General features: G+C 38.7%; 1 protein-coding gene across 1 annotated transcript in view; it reads right to left on the bottom strand.

Annotated features, from left to right (window-relative positions):
• The window catches only part of LOC124138617 (beta-1,4-galactosyltransferase 4-like), a 55,715-nt gene that overhangs the window by 19,459 nt on the left and 11,177 nt on the right, over nucleotides 1-25,079 (bottom strand). Inside the window, exons 3-5 of the mRNA XM_046505353.2 lie at nucleotides 4,023-4,252; nucleotides 2,271-2,458; nucleotides 927-1,049 (exon numbers count right to left, since the gene is read on the bottom strand). Of these exons, the coding sequence (XP_046361309.2) occupies nucleotides 927-1,049; nucleotides 2,271-2,458; nucleotides 4,023-4,252 (541 nt within the window). The remainder of the gene's footprint in view (nucleotides 1-926; nucleotides 1,050-2,270; nucleotides 2,459-4,022; nucleotides 4,253-25,079) is intronic.

The following is a 25,079-nucleotide window of genomic DNA, read 5'->3' on the forward strand; positions in this document are numbered from 1 at the left end:
CACAGATACAGTATCTTAAGCGACATGATTGGGTGGCTCGATCATTTTATTACCGTCTTAGCCATGCTTGTGGTTTTGACACAGAGGTCCATCCATAGTATGACCCTGAATATGTAGAGGGCGTCATGGAAAATGATAAATACAAAATCCTTTGGAATAGGCCCGTATTCATCCTCAGACATATCCAGGCCAACAAACATGATCTTGTCCTTTTTTATAAATTCAATGAAATCATTTATATCATTGAATTTTCTGTCCCTTTTGACACTAATGTGATTTACAAGATTGAGGAAAAACATGGCAAATATGCAGACCTCGCTTTCGAAATGTCACACTTGCATCCCAAGTACCAAGTTGTCCGACTCCCCATTGTTCTCGGTGCTTTAGGTTTGGTACCTCCCAATCTGTTGACTGACACTGGGAGAGTACCCGGGTTTGCTATCAGGAATACAGTCCTTCTGACAAGCTGGGTAATGCAGAAGCCTGCAGTGTTGGGGAGTCTACACATTCTCCGAAAAGTTCTGGGTGGGTTTGACTAGGCAGCGCTTCCTGGGAGAAGTCCCATTCGCTATCTGGGCTGCGTGTAGAGGGGGCAAGGGCCCTGAGCTGATGAAGAGCCTAACTATCCTGACTGTGCCAGGATCACCCAAACCCTCTTTTCTGCATTTTTAATTTTAATCTGTAAATAATAATTATAATATGCAGAGGGCGTCATGGAAAATGATAAATACAACATTCTTTGGAAAAAGCCCATATACAGCCTCGGACCTATTCAGGCCAACAAACCTCATCTTGTCCTTGGGTTAATCCAATGAATTCATTTATATCATTGAATTTTCTGTCCCTTTTGACACTGATGTGATTGACAAGATTCAGGAAAAACATGCGAGTGTCAAACAAATAAATAAGCAATCAACAAACATTACCTTTTTGCAAAATCGTCATCCTCTCCACCCCAGCCAAAGAACCAGTTAGAAAAGCCGTTTATCCGCTTGTACAGGCTGGGTGTTAGTGCAATAATTCCCCCAACATACCAGGAATATGGAAGTCTGAAGAAATGTATACATTGTGGTGATAACAAATATAGACATCGAAAGGTCGAGACATGACTAGGATCCTTAATATACCACATATGGCAAAATTACCATCCTCTTAAAATCAGATATTAGTTCTGGCTTCCCATTACCGGTCACATCAGAACTACATTTCATCCAACGAATCAGAGCGTCGCTCACCAGATCAGAAAAGTGACAGTTTTCTAAAAATTTGAAACGGGGTATTCCATGCAACAGTTTCGGACTGTATGACTGTAAAAATCATTATCTTTCCCTCGCTTAAATGGGATAAACATTTGAACGGGAAGAACGGGCTTTCTTTAGCCCATGAGTAGCAATCTCGGCCATCATCAACATTCCAGAATTTGCTTTTGTTGAGTTCTTAAATTTTGATTCAAATTATTTTTCAAAATGTAGTCTGGAACGGAAGTCGCCAGTTTGAAACTAGTGTTGTAATTCGAGATAGATGCTTTCTGTTTGTCTAATATCGACTCATTTCATTTTTCGGTCAAAGTTCGCGAAAGGTCGTTCTTACGTGACCTATAATTGGATATATCTGATTTCAATGAGATTGGGAAAATTAGGAAAACCTTTGAAGTGTATGTTTGAAAAATGTATCTTGTGTGGTAAAGTGACTGATAAATAGCATATGTTCATAAAGTTTCTTTCAAAGTTTCAACGTATGTTATAATGACACAGATGTACACGTACATGCACAAAAGCGTAAGATTTTACAGTCTATACAGAGCTATGGTGATATTCTAACTGAATGACTACGCTATTGATATCTACAAATACCAGCTTGGGTAAAGGCTTGCACGTCCAAGGACTTTAAAGAACACATCAAGTAAATTTTCTCTAGAAACCTCGTAACTGGCATTTTTAGACACAGCATACCTCCAGATATGAAATCAATGATAACGTAAAACAGTAAAGAGACAAACGTCTACCCGTAGTCAAATGAACCATTCAAAAAGGTTCATTTTCCAAGTTTTCCTCAAATATGACATTACGAAATTTCAGCATGTCAGAAACGGTTCCGTGTTAGAGTGAAAGATGCATATGCATGTTTATTACATATATCTTTGTTGGCTATTGTCACTTAATGTGTTTTCATCTTGACAAGAAAAGTCACAGATTATTGATCTAATCGATTCTCAAGAACAATGTATGATAAGCCGCATAATGTCAGAGTCACGTTTAGCAGAAAAATACCTATATCTAAACTTCGCATTGGCAGTTGATAGATGGAAAGGGTTTTTTCGACAGCGGTAGTAGTTGTCGCTAGTCTCTGGGATGAGGTCGACATCGTGGATGACAAAGCAGGTGAAATTATCCTCCCTCAGCGAGGCCGCCACTCCCGCATTGATCATTAGACCTCGGTTGAACGTTCCCCCTGGCGCCTGAAACAAGCCAAGAACACAGATTTAACTACAGTACTGGCACAAATGTGTTTTCCAATATCCGATTTAATCTCTTCTTAAACAGTATACGCCTCTACATGTATGTAAAACAAGATGCCCATGTACCCATAGTCTAGACACGGTTCACGGACGGGTAGCTACATACGGCCATATATCTACTATATAAGCTCAACATGGTTCACTGACAGAGAGCTGCTGTGTGTGTGTGTGTGTGTGTGCGCGCGTGCGTGCGTGCGTGCGTGCGTGCGTGTGTGTGTGTGTGTGTGTGTGTGTGTGTGTGTGTGAACTCGATGGATTTTGAACAGCGTCACAAACTGGCCAAGTTTTATGAAAATAGAAAGAAAAAATAGAAACATACATCTAAATAAATTAAGAGGGGGCAATGATACTGATTTTTCCAAAATAACACATCGATATAATCTCAAAAGTCGTCGGCAATATGAACTATTTTTTTCTAAACAAAAAAGATAACATCACACTTATCCGAGAATTTGAAAGAACGTGAACATGCCTCTCAGCAGTAAAAGCGAGATTAGATGTACCTTGACCAAGAAAAGAAAACATGTTGCTGTGTAAAAGAGAGATATCAGTATTTGAAGGATAATGAGACAGGAGATCCAGCCGATCGTTAGGACAGACATATATAGCTATGCTAGCATACCCAGCACATTACGAGAACAGTCCTTAAACGTGTTACATCATTTATGTTTTCATGAATCTTTCTTCTTACCCTGCCTAATTATAGACACACCAAACATTACCCCGACCCCAATGCGATCATACAATTTACAGAATTAAGCTACTTGGATAGTCTGTTGTTGCCAGCTTTCAACAGGAACAACTAGCAGTGTACAAAAACTTCTTACATGCATCTGGCAGTTTCATGACGCCTAATGACGTAAATAATTTGAATTGAACAGGAGTGGTGTTACCCTATATAGCTTATATAGCATGTGTGGCTCTTTTGAAACAGCATTCAACATTTGCACAAGTAAACGCCGGAAAGTACATTTTCCCCTTTTCACTCTCCTTTTGTTTTGGTAGAAAATGTGCGCCGTGCATGGTTGTAAATATCATGATACACCTTGGAAATATTCATATCCTGATATATGTTCATCATTCTAAGTTGAAAGAAAATGGATGCGATAAATTCCCTTACCAACAGTCGTGAATCACAGTAATCTCTGTTCAGTGGAAATGATGACATCAGGTGTTCTCGAACAATAAAGACGTGTCGAAGCGTACGTGTTTACCTCGAGTTCACAGTTTGGATGTCTTATTGAGCAAATAATCAAACTAATCCTTTGAGTTTTTGAGAATCCAGGTGTTTTATTTCTACTTGTATCAAATACTTTCTATGAATATATAGAAAGGCCTTACTTTATTGGGTTATGGATTATGGTTAATTACTGCGACATGGATTTGGTGGTACATTTGGGACCAAGCAAAATATAAATAAAATATTAGGATAGATCCTAAAAAATTAAAATGGAAGCTCCCTAAATAATGTGTCAAGTTAGGAAATGTACATGGAAACAATCACCTGTTCTGCAACGAATATTGTAAAGTCTGCCTGTTGTTTGTTGAGGAAGGGGATGAGGTTGTTGAGGAGGATCACCAGATGTTGCTCCCGGTCTCTGTAAGGTATAATGACCGCCAGCCTCTGCTTGGACCGACACCTCTCGGGCCTGTATCTGTCCCCGGAATGGGAGGGGTATTTTGTCTTCAACTCATCTCGGGTGATGATGGTGAGATTCAGCTTTACAGGTTCATCTTAAAATAAATTGTGTCCAATCTGTGAATAGTTTTTGTTTTACACCACTCTCAATTTTTTGACACCGTTTTAGCTTAATGAGGAAGAAAAGCCCAAAATGAAGCAGGTGATATACCCAGTCCTGAAACCCACGATCGAAGTCATATTGCTGAGATACCAGGGCTTCATACACTATTTCTTTTGGTTTCTAAACATAAATTTATTCAAAATGTCTTAAATATATGTATGAATCTATAAAACTGAAGAGCCCTATGCTCAGAAGGTGGTTGCTCATGGGCCAATCTGGTGATGCCAATTGTCTTTGGCCGAACCAGCCTGACCTTTGATTTGGTAGATGGTTATAGCTTTTCGTGTCAAATTTGCTGGAGTATACCACCCCTTTATCCTCGGTCTTTCCAGCTTGGAAATCCGCTGCATTATAAGACTCCATGGCGGGTGGGGGAAAGGGGTACTGAATCTTTTTCCTTTTGACATGGCTTCCCAACACCCTGGTTCAAAACGAAGATATATAGAATCTGACAATTCACCAGACAAAATTACCCCTAACTGATCTGATTATTGGCCATGTTTTGTTATTATCAAAGCTTGTGACAAAGAACCCATAAAACTGAATCCGGTGAATGAATTGGCATCTGCGGAAAGGTTACAGTGAACTCAGGACACTGAACTCATATAAGTAAACCATGGTTTGATAATGATTGTAAACAAGCTAGAAAAAAATAGGAAGAAAGACAAGAAATATTTCCGACGACATCCAACTGTCCACGGGCGCCAACGCGAGACGTAGCTTTAAACAACATGAACGTCAATCCTAGAGGAACTATGTATCTAAAATCAATTCCCGCACACCCATGTCCAAGGTGTGGAACATGAATCAAAAGATTAAGGGTAAAGGATCAAAATCTGGAGTTCACTATCTCAAAGATGGTAATACACTTTTAACTACTAAATCTGAAATTGCCAACAAACTTGGTGACACTTTGGGTTATAATAACACAAAATGCTTGATGGCATTCGTATTACTGTAGTTTGGTAGTCGTGTCAAAGGTACGTAACCTACGATCGTCATGGGTCCCAGGTAACATGCGCAATAGCAATGTTGTCGTTCGCCGTGCTGTATGCTTGTTCAGCCGAAAAAATCCCACCTCCTCCCTCATGATCAACACCCCCTGTTGTCCATGTTCACAGTCTCAGCGCTTACAGTGTCATGCTGTGCTTTAGAAGTTTAATACGGTTTAAGTCTGGGGGCATTTGTCTTATACCCCATCATCGTTGTTTGTACAACTAATTGTCTTTACCAATCCTTTTGTACATGCTGTCAGTAGGGACAGGGATTCTCATGATGATTCATAGAAGATGGTTAAAACATATCCATAATGTTGTATATTGTCCTCAACCATTCTTCGTTGTTCATGTTTAAAAATCCAGTGTTAAATGGCAATTAAATATCCATAGGCAGTTAAATATCCATAATGTTTCTGGGGCTATTTCCCTCCATCATTCATTGCTGTATATATTTATATGTTAATGGCATGCTGCCAAATACTGTTTCTGATTCTCAAAAGCGTAGGTCATATACTCGACTGCGCCCAATGGGTGTCAGTAATGACTGATGCTCAGTCAAGCAGCTTCTCATTCCGGTGATACTCACTCACTATACATGCGGCACTATATGCGGGTAGTTGCTCCCAATGCTTGGGCAAATAATTTGTGCTGGTTAGTGTTGATGCTCAACCACAGGTTTCATTGCTATAGTTGTTGTTAGTATTAAGATGAGAATCCCCTAACGCCAAAGAAACTGGCCTTGTATGCATGTGCTATGGCATAATGTTATTCTCATAAATAGTTTCTCAGTTACCATGTGTTTGTTAAATTTATCATAAATGGCAAACCATTCCTCCTCATCAAACTATAATCCTCAATTTCAGAGGTTTCAAAACAGCAGGAAATAAACAAATTAGCTGATAATGGTCAGGTCTATAACGAAACCTTTTCACACAATGAATTACATACTGCGCTAGGGCAATCTCATGACACTGCAGCAGGATCCGACAACATCCACTATCCGCTTCTGAAACACTTGCCCGATTCATGTTTGAAAACTTTATTTAATATATTGGAAGAAATATGGACAGCTGGAAATTTCCCTCCTTCGTGGCACAATGCTATTAGTATTCCTATTCCGAAGACTGGACGGGATCATACAGATCCATCCAATTACCATCCAATATCATTCACTAGCTGTGTTTGTAAAACCATGGAGCGCACGGTCGACAATCGATTAGTCTGGTTCTTAGAAACCAATAACCTCCTGAGTGACATCAAGTGTGGTTATCGAAAAAACAGAAGAACCATTGGCCATTTGGTGCGTTTAGAATAATTTATTAAAAATTCCATTGTCAACAAACATCATACTGTATATCTTTTTCCACCAAGAGAAGGCATATGATACCGTTATCTCGACAACTAATCCCGTACAGTGATTTCAAACCAACCATCAAGAGTTATACTCGGGATCTCAAGCAAACGAGGCAAGACACACAGGCAGGTATTAATAAACTTCATGAATTAAAACTAACATTCGGCCATACCCACTTGGGTTGTCTGTCAGTCAAGACATGACGAGGTCGTTTTACGACGATGTCATATTCGCCACAGTCGGTTTACCCACGAATATATGTTGAAGACAGATGATTGGTTGGTTGGTTTGTTGTTTAACGCCGCACTCAGCAATATCCTGGAGACATATGAGGACGAACCTCCTAAGTGTATCCCTTGTGATGAAAGGTTCACCGCCAAGCATACTTTGCTTGACTGTGTGAACTTTGCAATAAATAAAAGGGATTCAAATTATGAAAGCGTAAATCTGAAAGATCTGTTTTCCCGTGTTAGCGCTCATCTCATTATCAACTACTTGAAAGAAATTGGTCCGTATAATTAAATTTAGATATGGATGTGAATAATTAAATGCTTGTTTTTAAATTTGTGATGCTATTATCAACTGACATTATTGAAGGCTCTATCCAGGAGGTTAAAGTATCTTAAAATTATTGTCCCCCTGTGTGACCCGCAATCCTATCATAATCGATGTAACTATCATCACCCAGTGTTTTAGCCAACTCATTGCCGAGTATTTTTTAATATTGGCTAGTATTGTTCAAAGCTACCAGTGGCTGAAGTGATGACGTAATGCAGGCTGGGATAACTTGCAGGAAGCCGAGGTACCGTAAGTCCCCATTATCCCCAGCGAGGTGGCCCAGCTTTGGTTACTGGGGGCCTAAAGCCCGTGTTTATAAATTGTATACATGAAATTGTTATGCTCAAATATGTATGATGAATTGTTTTTAAATATAACTTTGCATAAATGACTAAATTGTGAATATATTAACTTGGTCTCGTCGCTATATGTCTGAGTGAGTGAGATGGATTTAACGTGCATAATCCTCTGCTAGTGGATTGTAGGAGGCATAGATTGGGGCCCAGTGTCATCTGTGGGGCCGCAATTCGCTTTGCAGGGTTGCATCCCTTGGGTAAGTGAGTGAGTTGTTATTGTAGTTATTGTAGTAGTTGCATCATCATGTATGATCAAATAAGTCCATCCATTTGATTTTCATGGTTGTATGAGTGTATTTCCTATGTCATGTTTGTACATTCATCCCAATAATAAATTGTTTTTCTCCCGTATATTTGTACACAATATAGTGAGTGGGTGAGTTCGGTTTAACGCCGCTTTTAACAGTATTCCATTTATATCACGGCATGTCAGCTAATTGTGGGAGGAAAGTCCGAAGTGATGCAGGTCTCAGACGTTTACCACTTCGGTGAAACCCGCGAGCACGTGTATGGTGCTGACAAACCTAGAAACATAATCGGAGTGAACTGGGATTCGAACCCCCCATCATAAGTTTCTTGCGTGCCCAAGGGACACACCTCTGCATAGCGAATCACGGCGTCTCAGACGACTGGGCCACCCGTGCCTCCCGCTATGTGGCTGAAATAATGCTGATGCGACGTTAAATATTTACTCACTCACTCATTCAAATACAGTTGTTCCTTCGGTAATGCCACACTCTGAATTAGGATCTTTAGCATGTGAGTAGAATAACCGATTCGTTATGTTAACAATGTTACCAATGCGGTCATTAATTGCTTCCAGTGTGGCCCTGTGTTAGACTGCCATATCAATACAGCCCGGCACTTCTATCAAATTGTTTGATTCAATTTATATACCTGCCAAACAAGTAGGTGATCATGAAATATAAATGTTATGGTCCTTCTTTAGAATAATGACCAACTCAGAAAAATTACTGCCAGAGAGAACCAAAACCTAACGACCCAACACACCCGAAACATTGCACGTGTACACTGCAATTCCTCCGTGCACGTGGTTCGGTCTTCTGATCACTATGAGCCATAAGTATGGTTGATTTTCATTATCCACAGTAACGCACGTAAAATCTCTACTTTTGCTTTAACGCAGTATTTGTGATCAGGCTGGGAATGTAACATCCACAACATGATGAACGCATAAAGGACCATTGGCATGCTTCAACTGGCAGAGGGTCAGAGAGTGGTAACCGATATGCCCAATGTGTCACAATCTGTGTATTGCAGACTTTGGAACAGGTGTCTTCAGGATGCATATGAAGTCTTTTCCTTTTTCTTTTTTATTAACGAATAAGCCATGGAAATAGAAGATTAATGTCTAGGCGGTGTACAGTTACATAGAGGTTATCACGCGAGTGTGTTTGGGGATGGTAAATATCCTGCATTAGGAATAAACATTGTATTTAGCGAGCCTTGGCCCTGACTCGATCGCCGAATGACGAGGGCGACGCCATGTTTGTTTATAAACAGTGAAAGTAGTCCCTACTATGACCCTAACGGATATAGTTTTTATCCGTTGGCTTTATCCTGCCGAGAAATCTACCCAATATATGATAAATCCCGATCTTGTACTACTCTTTTTACTGTTATTTGTTGATATTGCAATGTTTACTGGAACTATACCCGGATTGCAGCCTCAAATTGATATACTAGAACAGTTTTGTGAAAAGTCATGTCGAACGGCAAACACAGGAAACACTAATGTAATTGTTATGTCTTAAAAACGGGGGATACGTGTATATTTTCAAAACGGGAGAAAAAAAAATGGTTTTATAAAGGCAAAGCATTAGATGTTGTTACTAATACAAATATTTGGGTGTCTATTTCTCCAGTAAACTGTCCATTCAGCTCAAGTTATAGCCAATGAACGTCAGAAGGTGGTACATCCAGAACATGTTATTACATATAGTCATGTAAAGAGTAAAGGATTTGTAATAAAGGATGGAACTCAGCATTATTATCAACAACATATTAATATTATGTAATGTTTGAAACTCAATTTAAAACAGAAGGAAATGTTTAATTTTAATACCTCTTTTTGCAAAATATAGAATATCTGTTTCTCATGAGATGCCTATTGCATACTTCTAACGTTGAACAGGGAAGATAAGCAAAACTGTAAACAGAGCAAAATGTTTGTGACTTGTGCATTGAACAGGAACTAGAAGACGAGTGCCATCTTTCCTTTGTATGTCCAGTTTTTGATCGTTTGTATTTTGAGTACTTATTGAATCATTTGTACCAGCCACCAAATATTTTCAAGTGTAATGTACTTATTTCTTGATCTCAAATGGAATTTGTCAAATGTGTTTTTTTTCTACCCCATTGCTATTGACATTTCAACTTAAGCAATAGGTGACGTGTGTCTCGTGAAGATCCGGGGTAGAGTAGGTCTTTAGCAACCCATGTTTGTCTTAAAAGGCGACTATGCTTGTCGTAAGAGGCGACTTACGAGATCGGGTGGTCAGGCTCGCTGACTCATGATGTCTATCACTGGATTGTCTGGTCCAAACCCGATTATACACAGACCCTCGTCAAACAAACAAACTGATGACCTGTGACCTCAAAAATGCAACACGATTTTGTCGGCGTTTAAAATTGATCTGTGTCTGTCATGTTTATTCGTGTATGTCAATGCCTGGATAGGTATATTATTCCTTATCCTGTTTATTGAATGTTAATTTTGTCAATTGTTATACTTTTGTTATCACCATTTTTGTATCACAATTTTATCAAGGCTGAAACTTTTATAGATGGTCGAAGCCACCCTTGTAAACGATAATACTAATAAGCTTGCAACGGAAGTATTTTCTAAGTCATAAAAATGATTTTATCCAGCAAAGCAGCAATTTTAATTAGGATCAGGTTATTTTCACTAAATAACATTAACATAATTCAGTAACATAATTTGAAACAGCCATAAAGGGCCCCATGCAACGTTTCTAACGACCTTACAGACAAATTGGCCAATATTGCGATGTTCAGCAAAGAAGCTTTAAAAGAAAATGAAAATGGCTTGGGACCCTAATAAATGCGTCAATTCGACTGTTTTGAGCTCAGAGCGGGTCGCAGAAACTGAAGTCCTCCCGGGGTTAAAGGTCACGAGGGTCAGCGGGTCATGTAACTTTTCTAAGTTTTCCGTAACCAGAAGGAGTTCCCTCGGGATTGCCTAAAAGTCGGGCCAGGCCAGGCCAGGCCGGGCCAAGACAGGCCAACGTTGTGTTGGCTAATTACTCAATTATCGTCGACCATACTTCATATTATTGATGCAACAGACGCATATGACATTAAGGAACAATCACAAGCCAAAAACGTGCACCATAATTAAGTGATTGCGAGTAAATCGCTTGTAAATCAGAAAGTCGAGCTGTATGCAAGCGTCGCTGAGTTAGGAAACATGTAAAAGAGCAATCGTTAAATGTAATAGGATTTGAAACCTATCAAATACTCTTACCTATCGCACCTATCCAACCTACCTACCATATGACGTTTTAACACCCTTTACAACAACTTAGTTCAACCAATCCTCACTTACGGTGCAGCAATATGGGGAAGTAGGGAAGTAGGGAGTTTTCGTGTGTTAACGCAGTGCAAAATAAAGCTATTTTCGACCTCCATCTGCATCTCCATCGGAAATTGTGGAGAGTTATAATTATCTTGGTCTGCTCCTTACTGAGCAATTTCATTATAAACGTATGGCTTAAGCTGCTGCTGCGTTTACTGGTAGAGCTCTTGGTTTGCTTATTATGAAGTTTAAACTTCTTGGTGGAATGAATTATTATACTTTTACAAAGTTGTATAACACAATGGTGTGGTCTACCCTAGATTATAGGTCATGTATATGGGGTGTGTATGAGTTTTCATGTGTAAATGTGGTACAAAATAGAGCTATGAGCTTCTTTTTAGGTCTACGTAAATTTGCACCAAATAATGCTGTAATTGGTGATATGGGCTGGACAGCAACAATTATTATGCAATGGTGTAGTGTTGTCAGATTTCATAGACGTTTGTGTAATATAGACCCTGATCGGATAACATCAAAAAATATTTGTATGGGGCTATAACAAAGCACTTTTTAATAAAAGAAATTGGGTTTTTAGTGTAATAAAAAAGCTATCCGATCTTGGCCTAAATCATTTTGCTAATATCGCCAATAAGTATTGTGCCAAATATGTAGTTACATCTGTCAAGAGTAAAATGTATGATATATTTCGTACAAAGTGGAGTGAGGATGTGTGTCAGCCACAAAGTGTAAATGGTACAGGAGGAAACAAATTAGGAATGTATTGTAATTTCAAGTATTTTCCAAATTGTCAGTTTTATGTTAGTATTTTTATGCCTCGTTCTTATAGACGAGCAATTGCTAGTTTTAGAAGTGGAACAGCCCCTATAAGGATTGAGACGGGACGATACGATGGCACAGTTTTAAATGAGAGATATTGTTTTTCACGCAGAATATTTTAGAAGATGAATGCCATGTTTTACTTAAATGTCCTTTATACAATGTTGATAGATCACAGTTACCGGATCTATGTTTTAACACTTGTCCAAATTTTGATATTTTACGTGATATTGAAAAGTTATGTTTTATACTGTCCAGCCATGATGTTTGCTATGTTGCGGCCAAAACCTGCTATTATATTTTAAAGAAAAGAAAAGACATTTTATATCGTCGTTAAACACGTTGTTTATATACTTTTTAATATATATCTTTATATATGTGTAAATAGTATATATAGTCTCTCATAACTCCATGTGGAGTGGCTCAACTTTTAATAGGATGCTGTATTTTATAATGTACATTTATGAGGTGAGACTTAGATAAAAAAATCTGTCTGTCTAAATCTGTCCGTAATAATTGTATTGGGGATGTAAACGTCGTAGCTTTTACAAAGTAAAATACGTCAGTCACTCAACCAATTCATGTACTCAACCATCTCCACTATTATTTTCCCAAAAGGTCAGATTAAAAACAGTTATCAAGATTTAGCTTTTGATGTTAATAAATCGTTACTAGATGGCTCCAGCTGGGGTACCAAGCCAGGTCGACATACACTGGTTTTCTTTGAACTCAAAAAGTAGGGCATTCGGCTATCGGGGCGACACGCCAGCTTGTGATGTTAATTAATTGTTACCACATGGCTCCAGCTGGGCTAGCAGATGACACACTTTCCAACAATGGGGAACAGGGTTAAAAAAACACGCAATTAATTCTCAACCTTATCTAATTCTAATTCAGCAATTTATCATATACTTAGCAGTGGGATATGCTGTTCTCTCTAGTGAAATGGACACAGATACAAATCCTTGTTAAAGGCGAAGAGATACAGTACACTGGGATAGTATTCAAGCAGAGAAATATGCTTTGTGCCGATCCGGTAACTGGTTAGCTAGCTGGTTTAAGCCTTTACATGAGTCCTCATCCAATTCGAGGGGGTCAGTCTGTGCAAGGCTGTCGCTCGCTGAGGGATGGGCATGGCACCTCCGGGGAGGTCTGGGTGTTGCTGTGGTTGAGGGGGGGGGGAGGGGGGGGGGGGGGGGGGGGCTGGTGGTGTGGCGGTCTTGCTCCCCTATTACTTGGTCGGCGTTGATGAAGGGCGGGGAGAAGTGTTGGGAGAGAAGATATCTCTCCTCTTCCTCTTCTTCCTCCCATGTCCTGTGCCCTCACGAACGGAAGGGCTCCTCCCCTCTGGATTCGAGGGGAGCTAGTTCCAAGGCTGCAACTGGGGCTGGGGGGTAGGGTCTCCTCTATCTCCTCATGGTGGTGATTGAAGGAGCCTACTTCCTTCTGGGAGGCCTGGGTTTCTACACCGGGCGTGGTGCAGAGGAAGTAGGGGCCGGGGCGGGTTTGACCTCAGGCTTAGACCTCTCCCGCACTCACACGAATAACGATCGATACTGACTCATCACACACACACACAATAAATATAATAGGACTAGGTTTACGACCCTCCGTGTACAGTTTTTGGGGTATGGTTATTTACTTATATTCACATAATATTTATATTTAATTTCCCCACCTACCCCGTCCGCAAAATACATTAACCGTGAAGCGGACGTTAAACCCCTTAAATAAGCAATAAGCAAGTATACTCCAGGTTAACTAGACTAATTAACTAATTTCGGGATAAATGACATTTTTACTTAATTAGAGTGTGATATAATCCGTTTCATGTCGAATTAGAAAGAGTGCATCTTCAAAAAGGGTAAGCAAGTCCAACACTACTGTGGAGGACGAGATACACATCTTACTTTTATGCCCACTATATAATGATGTGAGAACAGATCTTCTTAAACGATGTACTTTTACCGATCCGTATTTCAAAGGTTATTCCTACTGTGAGCAATTAACACTACTTCTGCATGTATCCAGCTCAGATCTCCCCTTTTACGTGGCCAAAACCTGCTATGATATTTTATTGAAGCGCCGATCTATTTTATATTCATGATGTATATATTGTATGTATATTCATTTTAGTATATAAGTTGGTTTTATGATCTTATCGTCTCTCATAAGTCGTTTTACGACTGGCCGTAAGTTTTAAGCATGTTTTGATTTATATGTATACTGTACAATGTACCTTATGGGTGAGACGCAAATAAATTATTGTCTTGTCTTGTCTTGTCTGTCACTACCGGTAGCACCTGTCATTAACGAATAGTGTTGTCCTATACACTAATCCTGCTATAATACTGACACGTTGCTTAAGGGTTAAACCTACTCACACACATGAGTCCCAAAGAGGATTGGGTGTGGGTGTGGGTGTGGGTGTGGGTGTGGGTGTGGGTGTGGGTGTGGGTGTGGGGCTTTATGTGGCGTATTTGAGAGAATCCTCTACATATTTTAACGTGTCTCGTAAGCCAAAATAGTTGGGTGCTTAAATAGTGACACATAAATAAACTTGCAGTTTTTGTTCAGTTGATATCGAGACCCCAATCCATCTTTTTTGGTCCTGTAATATGGTTCAGCAAATCTGGCGTAAACTTGAAGCTTGGCTACTTCAAAAGGCTAACATCCAAATCGAAATTACAAAGAAATATGTGATGATTGGCTTTCCAGAAAAACGCAATGACCCTCTAAATATCATCTTTTTGATAATAAAAGACCTTATATTTAAAAGTAAATTAAACAAAAGACTCCCGTCATTTCAAGTCTTTCAGAACGAAATAAGAAACTACTACAACCTTACTAAATGTGCAGCGATTATTGAGTGTGACATTGCCCTATTCTATAAATTTTGGTCAACATGTCATCATCTATTTAGCTGATTACTTAGCTACGTACTGGAATGTCACATTTTATCAAATAAATGTAAAATGATTGGAAAAAAAAAATTATGAAAAAAAATAAAAATAAAAAAAATAAATAAATAAACTATTCTTCTTCTTCTTCTTCTTTTGGTTCATTTTCAAGATGCTGTGTTTAACTGCCTAAACGGCGAAACCGCATATCGGTGGTTCGAGAAGGGAGCTAACTCCGTTTGCCTAATCGAAAGTTCGAGGTGGGCCCACATTCGAAACTAAACGCACTTGTTGTTGAGAATATGTACTACGTAAACAAACCCGCATTACGAACTGCTATTTTGTCTATTTAAAATAAGTATTATGACTTATAATTTGATTAAAATGTACAAATGCGATGGCAATACAGCAGAACTTACTTCTCCGAACATCGCCAAACTAGGTCGTGGGGTCATTAATATTCATGAGTTATTCCTTTTATGGAACCAGTTCTCGGAAACTTTTGAGGCTTGTATCATGTCAGAGATCAATTCAAGTGTAGACATATTTTCAGGCTTATATCGCCACCAATACTAATGATTAGATTGATGTGTTATACTGGAAAAAGTGGAATGAGTGGTATTGCCTCTGTAAATTTAATTTGAAATAGATCTTGCTTTGTAACTATTTTTGTAAAACTAGTGTGGTCAGCTATGATGACGCTATTCAAACTTCAAAGACTTTTGTGCCTTTAGTGGAATTAACGTCACACGAAATGATTTATAAAGATATTCCCCATCAATATTACAAAATAAGAATAATGTCACATACCCATGCAAAGTAATGCCAAATGTGAAAAGCCTAAATGACTTCGTCAACCCAATGAAACCCATCGATTTACAAATGTGGGCCCACCTGTTTCGATCACTAGAAGACGGGAACAATGTGGGCCCACATTTTAGAAAATGGTTATAAGTAAGCCAAGCTAATGAAGCTTAGCGATTTTTTAATGTGGTCCCTCCTATTGCAATCACTATGACGGAAGAACGTCTACCCACTAAGCGATATACAAATGTGGGCCCACTTTTTTCGATCACCATATATGACGGGAACAATGTGGGCCCACATTTGAGAAAATGATTATCAATATTTAAGTAGAATTTCGCGATTAATAAATGTGGTCCCTCCTGTTGCAATCATTATGACGGAAGAACGTCTGCCCACATTTAGGAATTGATTATCAGAACTAACGAAACAACCTAACGAAGCTAGGCGAAATACAAATGTGGGCCCACTTGTTTCGATCACCATAGATGACGGGAAAAATGTTGGCCCACATTTTAGAAAATGGTTATCAGCACTTAACCAATCTAAGAAGATGTACGGATGGAAACATAAATATATAATGCATTCAAACATTTAATTAAGAATACGTTTTACCTTAGGGATAAGCTGGGCATTTAATAGCTGGACAAACAACGTACAGCGTGGGTGACGCCATTTCTTGCAAATACGAAAACAACGGAGATAGTTCCCGTTTGAAATTAGAGTGACCTCCCTTTCCCAATATGAACCACTGATAATGCGGTTTCGCCTCCTAAACTGCTAACATATGCAACTTGTGAATTCTGGTGGGACGATAAATACATAATTTAATTTCTAATTTAGTAAACATTAAATAAATGTATCTTCCCTCACGCAGAAAAACAAGCATGGAATTATCCGTTCGTTTTCGATAATTGAGTTTGCATACAAGAGGCGATTAATAAAATACGAAACGAGCCTATGTGTAAAAAAATACCATGTTTTATAAACCTCGCGAAACTAAACAGTTGATACCAAACTGTTCACTCGTTTCCTAGAAATGGTACGACACGAAATGAGCGATACTGTTGTTTTCTCATCTATTTTAATCATACACAATATATTTCATTCAATATCTTGAAGCTGCCATTGAAAGCATGAACTCAATTACTGTGCAAATATAAGAGTTCATTTTGTATGAGTATAAGTATGAAGTTATCATTGTTTATCTTCAAATACTACGATGTGCGCACTGAAACCGTCATTATGTTGACGACCTGATTTTTATTATTGTAATATATAATTGTTTTCGGGTCAGTTTTAATATTTTTGACTGCATGCTGCTCATTTCATTGGTAATGGAGCCTTCTTTGCGCAATAACCAGAGTATCACACTGATTGAATATTTGTTTTAAATTTAAGCAAGCTTTGTTCCTTGTCGAATTGTAGATAAGGAAACACAAAACAACAATTTGCATTTACATAAGTAAAAGAATATCCATTATATCTTAATGAGTCGATTTCTTGTTCTAAAAAGTACAGGTATTAGTATTCATCTTCCCCTTGTTAATAATTTGTATTTGTAACATTTTTTATTTTCTTGCGTCTGTTGTACAATACTGTTATAGTCGTAGTTTGTTGACTTTGCAAACGATATTAGGCTGAGCTCAACTTGCTTTTAATATAGTTAATGATAAGCGAAATTCCACCATGATGACTATTCACATACAAAATATTAGGTATGTGAGCAGGTTTTCCCCACAAAAGAATAAAACTGTAGGGGTATGCACTCACACACACACACACACACACACACACACACACACACACACACACACACACACACACACACCGAAATTATTGAGACATTATGCAATTTCGTGCAGTTTGGACAACATTCACACCTAGATATGTAATAAGTCAGTGGCAAAAGTCAATAAGTCAAATAAACAAAGATGGCGGGTGCAGTATAATTTCGAAGTTAAATCAGTACTTTTAAAACATCGGGCATAGCTTCAGCGCTCACGGCTAGTCGCTGGGTCTGGAAGCAGTACCGCCATAAACTTCACCCCCACCCCAGCCCCCCAGACACAAGCGTGCACTGTCTGACCCTTGTCCCGTGTTGAAGCAAATTGAGAAATACTAACCTTGTACATAATTACCTTCTGTAAACATAAGACATTTAATACAACATAATGTGTTATGGGTTTTCGGACACCGAAGAAACATTCCCGTACAAACCAATCCAAGCTCAGCCCAAATCGATTTCAAGTGATTATATAACATAGAAGTCACCACCAGTACAATCACCTCCGGCTGCTAATCTGCTCTGTGGATTTGACCATAATGTCTTCTCACATACCAAGCATCGCGCCAGGAAAGGTACCAGAAGCCTCAATCGCTTACCCGTCAATGTCATTTCAAGGAGAGTATGTACTCCCACTAACAGTGTGGAGTACTAATTAAACATTCCAGCAATGTTACACGCCACTGCACCAATATTATTTGTAACACTTGCTTATAATATTGATCGGCATTTTGAACATACAGAACAATTATATAACAATACATTGCAATTATCCCCCTTTACCAACATTTACAAAGAAACAACAGTTCATTTTGCACTAACATAATAATTATATACGAATGCATAGCAATTATCTCCCTTTACCAATATATACAAAGGAAAACAATTTTGGATACATCATATATACAAAACTGTATATTTTTGGATATGTCAAATATACAAACTTGTATATTTTTGGATATCTCATCAATCAAAACTTGTTTAGGCTTTGGATATATCATCTTTCCAAAGCATAAACAAGCTTGTATATATGGATTTTTTTTGCAGTGCATCATTTTGGTCATTGATACGTCAAACCTGGAAATGCCGTCTACACGTCCAACACAAAGCCCAAGCCAGGACCCGAATCCTTTGAACCCGCCCAAATAACCCCCTGAGCACTCCAAACTCCGAACTCCAAAGTTCTGTTAATAACATACATTTTCCCCTAACCTAAAGTAATCTTTACTAGTTCTGAATTAAATCGTATTTACCCGCATGAATCGCCTTATGTCATTTATTGCCGATAAACATAATATGCACACTTTCTGACAGTAATGTGTGATAAGTCACGCACCAAACCTTTACTCTCGATATACATGTTGCTCTTACTTAAAACACTATTGAGCTAACAAGATACGTATATTAAAGTGCCATGCTTTCCTGATGTGCTATCATTCTAATTTGAAATAATGACATAAATAGTAACCACTCATCCTTCAATATTTTTCAAGGTCGGGTTAATTACAAACATATTTGAACATATACAACAGCTATTCTTACTGATCTTTATACTTAAAATCATTAGGTTTGCATGTCATACAGACCCAGAAAGAAATATGTCCAATACAGCCCAAAATTTGGCAAAATGAAGAAAGTCTCTTGGCTCGTTTTTATTATATTTTATAACTATTGTTTAACACATGGTTCTTTTTCTGTAAAATATGTTCATTTCAGAGATTAGATGTTATTCTAGCATCAGGTCTGTGGTACGTTCACTGCATCAGTGTTGACGATATTTACATATATAAATATATACAGAGGAATTGCTTAGCATTTATCTTTTAAGGAAGAATGTGGGACATGCTTAATACATATGTATGTGGACATATATGTATGGACATTTGGATGAATATAGATATACCTCCGTATAGATAGTGATCGTAGATGATTGTAGAACGTGCATGAAGAAAATGGAATAATTATGTGAGTACTCGGGTAAATACCACGTTTAGCAATATTCAGCCATATTGCGATATTGGTTTCCAACATACAAGACGGGCTATGAAATTATGACTTGAATTTGGACCTGGCTTTCTGGTGTGATGTAACACCCCATAATCTCCTGTAGAAAAAGAGCTAAAAGCACGAATAAAGATCACGAGATGAAACTGATGTATACATCTGGACATATATTTGCGTAGTATTACTATGTTAATTCATCAGTATATATGTATTTTGCGCAAAAGGATATTGTAGGATCGACGCTGACATGCGCATGTAACCCATTCATAAGTGCTGTAATATTTAATTCATTTGTCTTTTGTACATATCGATAGGAACATGCATGGAGAGTCTGTATGAAGAAATACAGACATGCATGGAATCTTTTTGATAGTTGTACTTCACGGTTAGACCACTGCTTAGTATATATTATTTAATATATTATTTTGGTTAAAACGATAAACTATATTTAAATTTAAAAGGAGCCCAAGTGAGATGGAAATTTCAGCCTGAACCTGTTGAACATCTAGGCTGGTTTCATTTGGGGCTATAGCATTGCAGTAAGGCCTGGGCGGAAGGGAAAATAATATTATGGTTTAGGGACTGTGAGACAAACTACGTCACGGTCTGTGTCGCCGTCGTGATCTTTAGAGCTACGAAATTAGAGCCATCTGAGACAGCGACTCGGCACCTGTTTGCACCCATCAGATACCAGCCACTACTGTCACTACTTCACTCTCCAAACGAAAGAAAATACGAAAAATATTTTTAATCCTTCTAATTTACTGTTTAGATACATGATTTAACTTTAAAGTAATTATATGTATCTCATGTTCAAAAATGTATTATAGGTATCCTGTGATGCTGGTTGCGTTTTGTCGCCATTGTGTAGCTTTAAGGGGTTATTATGAATATCAAATACAAGTCTTGAAATATACACTTGTAAAAGAGTTCATCAATGAACCATATGCAGTCTTACCCATTTAATTGGCGTGTATGGATATATTATCCATTTACTTATACACACTTATTATGGACATATACAGAATTTCATTGTACCTTATTATTAAAAGAATACCAGTGAAGATCCGGGTTAGAATAGGCCCTCAACAACCCATGCTTGTACGAAGGCGACTAAGGTAATCGGGTGATCAGACTCGCTGACTTGCATTTTGGTTGATGCATGTCATCGTATCCCAATTGCGTAGATCGGTGCTCTTGATGTCAATAACAGGATCGTCTGGCTCAGACTGGATTATTTAAAAACCGCCGTCATATAGCTGGTATATTGTCGAGTGCGGCGTTTAACAACAAATAATCAAACAAAAACTATTATTAAACACCTTCTAACAATGAGAAATTAAACTTTTATTTTCTATATATTTAGTTTTATTTATAAAATAGTTTGATTCATAATTTAATCATTGCGTTGCTTTCTTGTCCGTCATTCAATGCACATGTTCAAACCCCTAAACTTTTAATATACTGAGTCAAATTTTAAAACTTCAAAATTTTTAAAAGTAATCCCATATATGTTATACAACGGACAAATGTATCAGAGAAGGTAATTTTTAATCATTAATGTCCAAAGAAGGATTTTAATTAACGGTGGTAACCATAATTTGTTCCAAGCACCTACGGTATTTGGTAATAACATCAACAGTTTAAATCATAAGTCCCAAGCACGAGAATCTGATGGCACACACGTTCAGTAGCGTGTATGGCCACCATGTGCGTTGACAACTGCCACACAACGCCTCCGCATGGTTCTTGTGATGCTTGTGAACACATGATTTGGAAGACGACGCCATTGTTGCTGCAAGATGGTGCCAAGATCTTGCAAATTCTGTGGTTGGTTCTGGAGAGTGCGCAGACTTCTGCCAAGAGCATTCCAGACGTGTTCGATGGGATTGAGGTCGGGAGACCTTGACGGCCAGTCCATGACGTTGACTCCCGCATTCTGAAGGAAATTCCTTATCAAAATTGCTGTGTGGGGTCTGGCATTGTCGTGTTGGAAGATCAATGCGGATCCATGTGCTGCCATAAAAGGCAGAAGTTCTGGTGCCAGTACCTGGTCGCGGTAAGCAGCAGCGTTGAGGTTGCCACGGATGACAAGAATCCTGGAACGTGCATTGCCACAGAAAGCACCCCAAACCATGACACTTCCGCCTCGAAATCTGTCAACTACCTGTACACAACACTGGGCGTAACGTTCATGACGGCGCCTCCACACCCTCGCCCTACCATCAGCAAATCAAAGATTAAATCGGGATTCATCACTGAAGACGACTTGATTCCAATTCCTCTGAGTCTATCATAAGTGTCGCTGTGCCCACAATTGACGTTGACGTCTGTGTAATTGAGTCAGAATCGGCCCGCAGTATGGCCGTCGTGCTTGAAGGTGAGCAGTTCTCAGACGGTTTCGAACAGTTTGCGCACTCAGTCTACCCCTAAACAGTTCATTTCTGGTTGATGTAGCCATCAAAAATCGGTTACGGAGGTGACGTAAGACAATCTGACGATCCTCTGAATGTGACGTCACACTTGGTCGACCTGGCCGAGGGCGATCAGCGGTGGCACCCGTTTGCTGTAGACGCGTCTGTAAATCATAAACAGTCCGTCGACTACAACCCATCGTCCTTGCGACTTCAGCTACGGACGATCCCGTCTGCAACATGCCGATGGCACGTTCACGTTGCACATTTGAAAGGCGTGGAATTGACAAATGGCCGTAAAGACTTCTGTTTTCTTGTGTTTTGTCTTTTTTTGTTAATGACTGCTAACAAGTATGGCTGAAAACACGTGCCGTGTTATGGCCACCTGACCAGTTGCACGTGAAAAACCACTTTTGCCACTATAGTGCTGTGCACATGATTTTGATCGATTCACCTGCACTAAAACGGGTATTATCTGAAGACAATACGTGGCCATTACTGTTTAAATACACAATAAGGTCCCACAATGATAACTGGTCAAAATGTTAAAATTTTAGGATTGTGAAGTTTTTAATTTGGTTCAGTATATTTGATTTTTCACAAATGGTTACGTTAGTGAGTTGCCTCGATCTTTTGTTACCTACTCACACGAACAGATTAAAATAATTTGTTTGTACAATTATATTTTAATTTATTTAATTCATAATACGAAATTAATAATTCATTTATCACAGTATAGATCATATTCGTTTATATCACAATCTGATGTTAAGGTTTTACTGCAGAAATTATATTGAATTTAAAATGTAGAAAGATACACAATTTGCCATTATTTGAAATGCAATATTTCTCAACTTTTAAACTATACAGAGTATAATATAATGATTAGAATGCCTGTAACGGACAGTTTTTGAGAAAGAAATATTAGTCGATTAGTCCCATTTTTCAGATATGCCCTACAGTTGTATTATTGTATATCTCCAGATAGATGTTTACATTGTAGTACTCATTATTTGTGGATAATTCAAACAGCAACATAGAAAATATATATTCTACCATGACGAAAGAATACAGAGTATACAATAACTCGCAATTGTTCAAAAAGAGATTTCAAATCACAATAACATATCTGATAAAAACAGAGGTGGTGACACTTTAATCTCTATATTGTGCCCTTGTTCGTGAGCCCTTGTTCTATTCAGCAAACAGCCCAAACCCGAAACTCCACAATATATCCGATAACACTGACCCAGACTGGTCCCAGCTGGATTCCCCCAAACGTCAGTTCTCCATGCGATACTGACACCCTTGTACGGCTCCCCGACCACAGAGAATAAATTTAAAAGGAATCCATCTCAAGTCTAGAACGATTTGGCAAGCCCAGATTGCCTCAATTCTATCCATGGATGTAAGCAATAATAAAACAAGATTGTTCTTGGCTCCTATAGATTATATTTTGTAGATACATATTTTTAACTACGAAAATTTTACCGACACCGGTACTGTCCCTTGAGTGAGTGAGTGAGTGAGTGAGTTTGTTTTTAAGCCGCTTTTAGCAATATTCCAGCAATATCACGGCGGGGGACACCAGAAATGGGCTTCACACATTGTACCCACGTCGGGATTCGAACCCGGGTCTTCGGCGTGACGAGCGAACGCTTTAACCACTAGGCTACCCGACCGCCCCTACTGTCCTTGAAGCTATTCATAGCTCGAATAAGAATTTCGAATTATAGTCCATTGTTCGATGTCAATACATCGATGACAAGTAAGGATATCATAATAGTAATCGTTGATGCCGCGCTACACTATAATGAACATTATAATCAAGTTGACTAGTATGTACATTACTACAGTGAACATGTACATGATCATGCCCTTCGAAATATCAAATACTAATATGTTATTGTTGAATGAATTTAACTGGATCTTTGGTGACATGTGATATTAATAATCCATCAATTTCTTTCCTGGTTGGCCTATCCATGTCTACAAAATAATAATAAAACATGAAAAAGGAGGACAGAACAATTCTTGATTTCAGGCTAGAGCTGTGGGAAAATCTAGACTTTCCCAATCATTGTAGCCTTGCGTTGTTCTCATTTTTTACTTTATTCTATTGGGTCTACGTCACAGCTAATACCACACAATAACAACACCAGTTTGCCCCCCGTCGGAGCTCCTGGATTTTGGTTTTATCATCTAACATGGCCGACTCTGCTTTTAAGTAAACAAGAACCTAATCAGTGAGGGGTCCTTTATCATCCCTATTTGACTGCTTATAAAAATCTTATATCTCTCCTCACAGCTGGTTAATATATATTTTTGCTGCTCAGTATTCGAAACAGAGTGACTGAGTTGGTACTACACATGTATACGGTTCCATTTTAAATGACCGCAGCGCTCCATTATGAAAACAAATTGTTTTAACGCCGCTCTCAGCAGTATTCCATTGATATATGACGGCGGTCTGTTGTATATGAAATAAATGCAAATTGAATCTTGAATCAAGTTGTAGCGTTTCCGCAAACCAGTATCACATGCAGTATGCAGTATATCAACTGCAATATACTGTATACAACATGCTGTATACAGTGTGTCGCGAGCTCCGCGCTGGGCTGGAACACACATTTCCTACCCCTCTCCCTTCGGCAAACAGCTCATGGGAGGCGTAACGAGGTCACAGGTCCGGCGTGCACTCGTCAGTTGTCTTATACGGTCAAGAGTAAGATCTTCCAGACGATCACTGCACTAGAGGAATGTAGATTGCTAATGAGGTACAACGTGTTTGGAACTGGGAGTTGAACACTAAGCACTTATAGAGAAGAGCTCACCATACATGCATAAAACGTTATGGTCTCGCGTACGGACTTGTGTTTTCAATTCAAGATGTACATATATCAGGTTGAACTTCTACGACAGATATAACTTGGTTACCGCTCCCTAACTGCAATATAACTGAACTGCCTTTTATACACATTTGTGATGGGGCGACAATGCGACAATGAGACATATTTTGACATTGAAAACGGCATTGTAGCCCTTTTGTAAAATATAGAAAAAGATTATTCAAAGAGCGACAATACGACAAATGGCCAAAATTTCGCGTTGTCGAATTGTCGCGCTCTGGTTAATTTTGATACGTTTTGTAAGAGCGTCAATGCGACTATACGACAACGCGACAATGTC

Source organism: Haliotis rufescens, unplaced genomic scaffold (assembly GCF_023055435.1).
Source record: "Haliotis rufescens isolate VD_foot unplaced genomic scaffold, xgHalRufe1.0.p SCAF_17, whole genome shotgun sequence".
Taxonomy (NCBI): domain Eukaryota; kingdom Metazoa; phylum Mollusca; class Gastropoda; order Lepetellida; family Haliotidae; genus Haliotis; species Haliotis rufescens.